Source organism: Battus philenor, unplaced genomic scaffold (genome assembly GCF_028537555.1).
Source record: "Battus philenor isolate CCGP_79_NKW_IND1 unplaced genomic scaffold, ilBatPhil1.0.hap1 SCAF_20, whole genome shotgun sequence".
Classification (NCBI taxonomy): domain Eukaryota; kingdom Metazoa; phylum Arthropoda; class Insecta; order Lepidoptera; family Papilionidae; genus Battus; species Battus philenor.
Genome location: NW_027181683.1, coordinates 7,487,053 through 7,495,082, shown reverse-complemented (window position 1 = coordinate 7,495,082; position 8,030 = coordinate 7,487,053). Strand labels below are relative to the sequence as shown.

Below are 8,030 nucleotides of genomic sequence, written 5' to 3'. Positions count from 1 at the left end.
CGCGTTGCACGCAAGTGCCGGCTGTGCACATTCGCTTGTGGCCGTTTACGTTTACGAATTTAGTTGACGTTCGTACCGCAGTGGCTAACACTGAAATTCTAAAAATCTGCTACAATACAATGCCAATGGCCCTCGCTTAGTCAGGAAGTTCCTAAGGCGCGGCGCAACGGCTTTCGTAGCAATAGAGCTTGTAGGTCACGTGACGAATAATTCAAAAAGTGATTGGGGATATAGGCCTTCGAGAGAACTCTCCTTGTGCTGTCAATTAAAACTCGTAAAGAATATCTATTCGAAATCTTAAAAATAGGCAAGTAAATAAAATAATACATATAAAAATGTATACCTAGAATAGATCAAAAATGTGATATAGAATATAGCGTATAGAATAAAAATAAAGAAATTGTAATAGTTAAGGTATGAGGAGAAGAAAGAATGTGTCTGTCTGTCCCACAATAGATAGGGGGGTACGAGGAGTCGCCATACAAGGGGCCTTATTAAAAAAACTTTTCGAATTCACCAAAGCGAGACGGCTTTTGGCTTTTATCGGATAATTGGTAATTTTGTATGATTTGAAAAATTTTGATAATTACATGAATAAAAAAGTGATGGTTTTTTTATTCGCATCATCATGTCGGCGGGTATACTATATCACAAATAAAAACAACCAAAAATTCTTCCAATCTCAGGGAATCAATAATTACTTTAATAAAATAAGAAATCGTCAGTCACATTAATCATACATCTTATATTAAACTTAATCTACGTATTTATTATTTATGACAAGGTAGACAGACACTTAAAACTATTAAAAAAATTAATTTCCCGGTTGAGCCGCACCGTCCTCGTCTGTTTTGGGCAGTAGTCCGCGAATACTCAAATCGTACACGACCTCTTCTATTTTCTTCACGTCGTACTTGAGTGCATCAAATCGTTTGCGCAAATGATCGTTCTTCAAGTTAAGTAACCTGAAAGAAGAATATAAACTGAGTTGTTCTATAAACAAACACTGGCGGATTTATTTGGTTAGGTACACATCCCAGCATTCTAGCTACCCATCTTGGGCATAAAATCGTTATAAAATCTATTCAAGCAACAGAGGCCTACCGCAAGGCATAGGCCTCCTTTAAAGATGACCAAACCGGTCGGCCTTGCGATCCCCGTGTGCAGCGACTTCGCGCGACCTTTACTATGTCGTCGATCCACTTAATGGGGAGCCTACCCATGCCAACGACACGTGCTAACGACACGTGGCCGTCACTCGAGAACCTTCCGGCCCCAACATCGACCGGTTGTATGTGCAAATGTGCCCCGCTCACTTCCACATAAACGTCGACAATGTTTTTTTTTTTTTGCAAAGTAGTTTACTGAAAAATTTGTTTCCATTTTGAGAGTTCTGAACAGATTGCTACGAAATTTTCTCAAATGCTTTAAAATAACAGATTATAATTGCATTTAGTTGTTTAAAAAGTTACAAGAACACATTAGATGATAAATTTAGTTCAAAAAATATTCCAAGTCAAATACTTCATAAACCAGCTCAACAACATTCAGAAATACTTTCGATTACATTGAAAGAAAAATTAAACCAAACATTTTTCTATACGTTTTTCCAAATTTTGTATACATTTTTAAATTCTCTGTAGTTTACTTTTTGACAAGACATGTCCCATAAAATTTCGTTATGTGCGAGATTTTTATGTTTATTAGTGTTGCTCGCGCATCTAACATATGATTAAATTAGGATAATTAATTCAATAAAGATTTTACGAGTTACTTTCTGATAATTAGAAGAGGTCACAGGACGTTATATAAAAAAATGTAAGAGAATATCATTGGCTGGGACGTATGTTTATCTAGTCCTTTTTTCTTCAATAACTACACCTCGAGAACATATGTAGTTTAGCGTCTTTCTTCTGTTAGTAGGTGTAGTTATCTGTCTCACTCACGCATTCGCATCTCGGCGTTATTTCCATAGCCAAATATTGGTAATGGGTTCCAAATATTGAATCACTGCTTATCATATAAAGAGATTTTAAACTTTAAAACAAAATGCGCAAATATATTAAGGGAACCGGAAAAGTAAAGTCGCTTTCTTAAGTTAAATTCACATGACTACATGTTTAACAAGTTTTTATTTCTAATCAACAATATATTCATCTTCGTTATCAACAACCTTTTGCCATCTAGTAAACGTCTTCCAAGTACGTATAGAGCTACCAAATGACAATCATATATCTGCATGCGCAGAAACGTCATCACTTTCCGGTCCCTCTAATATTAAGGAAGATAATTGAAAGGTAATCTTATTTACCTGAATCCAGCATTGAGTTCCATTACGAATTTCGAAATTTGTAGCGGACGATTGTAATCCCCGCGAGTGACGGAATTCACTGCCAATCGCGACTGTAGACAACAATAGAAACTAAACTACTAATAGCCATAACTGTTCAATGAAAGCACTTCATCGACATGATTTCAGCCGTAAGTCATCCACTGCAAGACATAGGCCTCCCCCACAGATTTCATAAAACCGGTTGTAAGCGGGATGTATTCACCCTCTACCGACGACTTTATCAAGATCGACCCACCTTGTGTACTTTGAATGTGCAAACACACCACTTTCATTTTAATTTCAACTTGAATGATGGTAAACTGATTAACAAAATTATATATAACCACAAGATATTATTGAACGTTAAAATGAAGTCAAGAATGTTTGACTGTAAGAAACTGGAAGCTGGCTGGGAAACTCCAATCGGTTTTATTGGAAACCTATGGGCGGGCCTATATGCCAGTGGCCGTCTTAGCTGAAATGATGACGATGATTTTATTATTCATAGTACAGTACACAACATTAACATATATGCAGTCATTTAATTACAACTAATAAAACTGTACCTAAAAATAATAACAATTATTCAAAAGCAAATTATAAGTGTCTCTTAAAATAAATTATAAGAGCAGTAAATCACCATTGTTCCTAATTAGAAACATAAAGTATGCAGTACTGGTGTCAGCAGTTTAGTCATCAGACTTAGCAGGACTACACTTGTAAAAATCAAGGCACACATTTAAACAGATTATTGTTATAAATAAAAAAATAATAAAGGAATAGTCTCACCAACTCTGAGCATAAATTGAGAAGCCCGATCAGATAATCTTCGATGTCCAAATGAAATCCTTCTTTTTCTTCCACTGCACTTACTGTAAAATAATATTTGACTTAAATTAAATCGAAATAAGTATATAGTTCCACCCATCGTAAAAATTAGACAACAACTAATAAACAAATATTTATTCATTCAAATTGGCTTTGCTAAACACTTTCGAAAAGTCAATACATTAATAAAAAAAATTAAAACACGTATTTACACATTGAGTACATACAGTCTGGTTGGGATGTGGATTCTATTGAAAACCTAACAAGAAACTTGATGGTTACTTCTATGGCTAACTTTACAATTTTTTCCTGTAATAAACTGTCAATTTGTCACGTGAAAAACAGCATTATAATAATCCCAGGCATGTTTTTGTCATAAATAATCTTTAATACAATAATATGTCTTATTGATCAATATCACCTTAAGATAAGGTTTGAATTGATTTTGCGAATACATTGCAAATTGCCTCAAGGATTTATATCAACAGTACTGTGATATAAAATAACAATGTAATTATGAAAATGTAAAACGAAAAGAGGAATGAAAGGTGATACAGAACAAAAGGGAAAGACAGCAGAATTGTGGCATGAATGATGATGGCAAAGAATAGACCGAAAGACAATGTGAAGTATGAAAGAAGAGAAAGTAAATAATAAAAAATTATGTGAATAATTAAATTTGCCCGTAAAATCCCTGTCCCACAAAAGATAAGGGGTACGAGAGGCCCCCAATAGCGGGCCCAAAAAAAAAATGAAGAACATAAAACTTTTTTGGAAAGAGATAACAGAGAGATCATTGAAAGGATTATGAAAGAATATTTAGCAAGATTAAAGTAAGAGCAAAGACAATGGATGCAGTCGATATAGATGAAATAATAGAATTAGCTAAACAAACGGGTTTAGATGATGTAATTGTGGAAGACATTGAAGAAATAGTTCAAGAAAAAGTGACTAGTATTTCTAATGATGAGCTCTAGGAATTAACTGAGCAAGAAAACAAAAATGTTGGTAGTAGTGATTTCGAAAAAGAGTGAAAAGAATGTTCAATGTCATTTGTAAAGAGGACTTTGAAACTATAATCAAATTATGGACAAATCATTTAAAAATGATCCAAATTTCGATAGGAATTTAGAAGCAAGGCGGAGTGTTATTCATCCTTTATCTACTTATCAAGAACTTCTAAAATAATGCAAAAAGAGCAACGCAAACTCTATTAGATGCCTTCTTTATAAATAGGCAAACAATTGGAAACAGAATAGACTGAAATATCTGACTTTTTGAATTTTTATTTGTTGAAATTGGGTTTATTCTTATTAAATTTTTTATCTACCTTCTCTTAATCCCATTATTTATATGGTAAGATAGCATCCTTTAGCGCTGTTTCACATTATGATCTTCTTTGAGGGAATATATCTTACACATTAAGTAGGGTCTTACTGTGGCTATGTAATGTTTTCATACAACTAGTTCACACAGAACAGCCATGCGATATATGTCATACAACAATGTCCTAACAGGGACAAAAACTGAAGACAGACCAAATACTGTTACATAATGAATTTGCATATTACTAACAAAAGAAAAACACCCCTTTTAAAAGTAAAAATAATCATCACATTATTGATGCCTAGAAAAACATAGTATTATCACTACAGATTTAATAAAATACAATTAAAAAAAAAATTAAATTTTTCAAGCCGGACAATTAATTTATAAATAAATAAAGAAAATTAAAGACAAATTAGGAAGACGTGGTTTAGAACAAAACTTATTATTTAGCTTGAAACACACTCTATTAATTAAAACAGAATAGAGACTAATTTCTATGTTTTTGTTCATATTTGGAAACAAAATGTTAAAATCTTCTAAGGTTGGAAGCTTGTTATTAGTGTACTCCTTTTATTTTTTTTTTATTTTATTTAAACTTACCAATTTGTAATTCACTTACAAACTTCCCTTTTAACATAAAATAATAAAAAGATTGCTACTCACTGCCAAGCACTTCTGCCACTGTCTCATGAGAAGCCATTATTCCCTTCTCCAACCAAATGGTTAAAGATATGAGATAACAGTAGCGCTGTGTCATGAAACGCCAATGATCTTGATATCTAAAGATAAACAAGTTTAAGAAAAGTGAAGCCAATTTTTTTATGAATGAAAAATGAAACAATAATTTCTTGACACTCATTAAATAGATTATTACTTATAGTAGTCAGTTGGTGGCACAGCAGTTTTTAGTTTTACATATCCATCTTTGGCCTTCTCAAACAACTGCCGAGCTTCAAGGCAAGCAGGAGCAACTGAAACAAAAATTATCCCATTAATATATGTAACTTATAATACATTAGATACTTGTTTTCTCTCACCCACTTCACATGTTCTACACTTCCATCTGTGGGAGACATTTCATAAAATCTATTCTTGCCAATTTTCAACATGCTAAAACAATATTCCGGCAGTTTTATACCAATATAAGCTATAGTTTAAACAAATGCATTATTGTAATGCACCTCCAGACTCCAGACTCCCACCAGACAACTAGGGGGAGTAATTTTATAAAAACTATTTTTAACTGACCTTAACTTTCAGAATAGGAATATTCACACAACATTGCCAAATTCTAAGCCTGTAAAACTTATAATTATTTATGTAATTGAATATTTAAGTTCTTGCAGAAATTGAGTTAACATAAATATAAGGAAAATAATGATATTGTCTTGGCAAAGACTCCTGTAGTAAAAAAAACTAGTGAGTAAAAGAATACTCAAGGTTCACTAACATACGCCAAAACAAGACAGCAAGGTTTAAATTGGTGGGAGTCTAGCAAAACCTTTTTGTTGCTTTTATAGCAGATATTAACCCATGCAGGATTTAAACAAGTTCGAAGAGCTGGTTATCTTGTCTCATTGTGACGAAATTGCTTAGCTGTCATGATTGAATCACCCACAGGAAACTGACCAAAGCATGCATTATGCTTACACCACACAATATGGGCCCAGAGATCGGTTCATATTAAACTTGTTTCACAACAGAAATAGTATAAAATGCTTAATTAATATAGTTAAAGATGTGTGAGACGATTACCTGAAGGTGCATGGCACCAGCTTTTGACTGCGAGTTTTTTTTTAAATTAAATAAAGCTCGAACACAAAATATAATTTATTACTGAGTAGTTTTTATTAAAATACTTACTACCAGCTTCGTTATAATGAATTACTTGAAGCACAGTTGTTACAGCACGAGATATAGCATCCACTTCTCTGCAAATGTTACGAATAACCTGTAAACGTAAAATAATAATTATAAGGGTAAAATTTTATGATATGAACCTTAATATAACTACACATTACAATTCATGCATTTTTATTAACATTGTATCTATCGCGTTCTATATTATAAACAATAAAAGAACATTGATAGCCTTTACCGAATCCACAGAAATCAAGAGACATACTTTATAAGTATATACCTCACGTAATTCTTGTTCCTCGTCAAGGCATTTCTGAAATTCACCGAATATATTTTGAATTACAAGATTTCCGCTCATTTTGTTGATGTTTTCCTATTTATCAAAAACCAATTACAACAAGTAAAGTTTCAAGCTATTGACTTGACAGATGTCAAATAGTTGCTATTTATTAAATATATGAAAGCAAAATATTGTTAATTCTTGTTTATTAAAGACCTCTATAAAAAAATGAATAATATATCTTGTATTTTGTCTATATAGATATGCTAAAAGTTGATAATTAATCTAAGTACTTAAAAATCCTACATGGATCAAAAGAAATATAGGTAGCTTTTTTTAAATATTTAAGTACACATTAAATGTTAATAATATAATTAACAATTACTTACTAGTAATTCCTATTGCCGAACAACTAAAGATTCTTTAATTTTAACCTCGAAATGGATTTAAACTTAGGTACCCACACTGAGATGGAGATGTATAAATGAATGGCGGACTTAGGTGAAATATTGCGTCAACTACAAAACAAACTTTTTTTTGAATCGGACATTCATCACTTAAGTACTTGGCAATTTAAAGCAGCAAGCTAAAGAGCACAACATTAGTAGTGTAGAATTCCGAAATAGAAGAAAAAATTGTTGTTGCATCATGTTTCAGAGAATGTCTATGATCATACATCCCTTGAAGTTACAACTTTAAAATAGATCACCATAAAATTTTAAACTATGTGGTGTCAATATTTATTCTCCGCCGGACATCAGACTGGTATCAGAATGGGTCGTCTCACTAGCAAGAAGAAATCATGCTCAATTCTTTGCAAGTTTCACTTTGCTGTTCGTGACAAACTTTGATGAGTCGATGTCTTAAGTGTTTACTAAGACATGCCAATACTATTTCATGGCTAAACGGAATTAATATCCATAGTTAGAGATAAGTTACCCACCTAATGGCGTGCGCAATCGCGTCACGGCTGCAAGATATGAATAGGCATGAAGAATCTGCTCTCTTTTAAAGACGTGTGTTTTGTGGCCAAGCTATGGAAGTTCCATTATAAGGTAACGGCACCAGTAGTTGACCACTTAAGAGCGCTGCTAAAATGTTTTTTTGATGGACCACATACATTCAAATTTTAGAATATCAGTGGGTGCTTAAAGGAAATTCTTATACCCTTTAGATTAAGTTTTACTAAGAAGTCTTTCAATTAAACAAATCGTAAACACTTAAATTTTTATTTGATTCATATTAAGTGTTTGCTTCAGTAGTTGACCAATCAAAATCTGAAAAATTAAATTAAATTAGTAATTGACCGTATTTAGCATCAGTAGTTGACCATATGAATAAAAACCTACTTTTATGGTAAATAAGACCACACATATGTCAAAACTTTAATTTTCACATAGA

General features: G+C 32.6%; 1 protein-coding gene across 1 annotated transcript; it reads right to left on the bottom strand.

The window, feature by feature from the left end:
- Positions 1 to 668: 668 nt before the first annotated feature.
- trsn (translin) lies at positions 669 to 6,769 on the bottom strand. Its single transcript, XM_068765880.1, has 7 exons — positions 6,630 to 6,769; positions 6,353 to 6,440; positions 5,364 to 5,460; positions 5,153 to 5,268; positions 3,122 to 3,204; positions 2,312 to 2,403; positions 669 to 965 (listed from the first exon to the last, which is right to left on the bottom strand). Exons 1-7 carry the CDS (start codon positions 6,705 to 6,707, stop codon positions 815 to 817), a joined length of 705 nt encoding a protein of 234 aa, XP_068621981.1. The 5' UTR covers positions 6,708 to 6,769; the 3' UTR covers positions 669 to 814.
- Between the last annotated feature and the right edge of the window lie 1,261 nt (positions 6,770 to 8,030).

Excerpts from the sequence above, each read along its gene's own strand:
- trsn (XM_068765880.1), bottom strand. The coding sequence starts at position 6,707 with ATGAGCGGAAATCTTGTAATTCAAAATATATTCGGTGAATTTCAGAAA. Across the intron at positions 3,205-5,152 it reads AGTGGCAGAAGTGCTTGGCA|TAAGTGCAGTGGAAGAAAAA; the intron begins GTGAGTAGCAAT and ends ATTATTTTACAG. Across the intron at positions 966-2,311 it reads GAACTCAATGCTGGATTCAG|GTTACTTAACTTGAAGAACG; the intron begins GTAAATAAGATT and ends TTCTTCTTTCAG.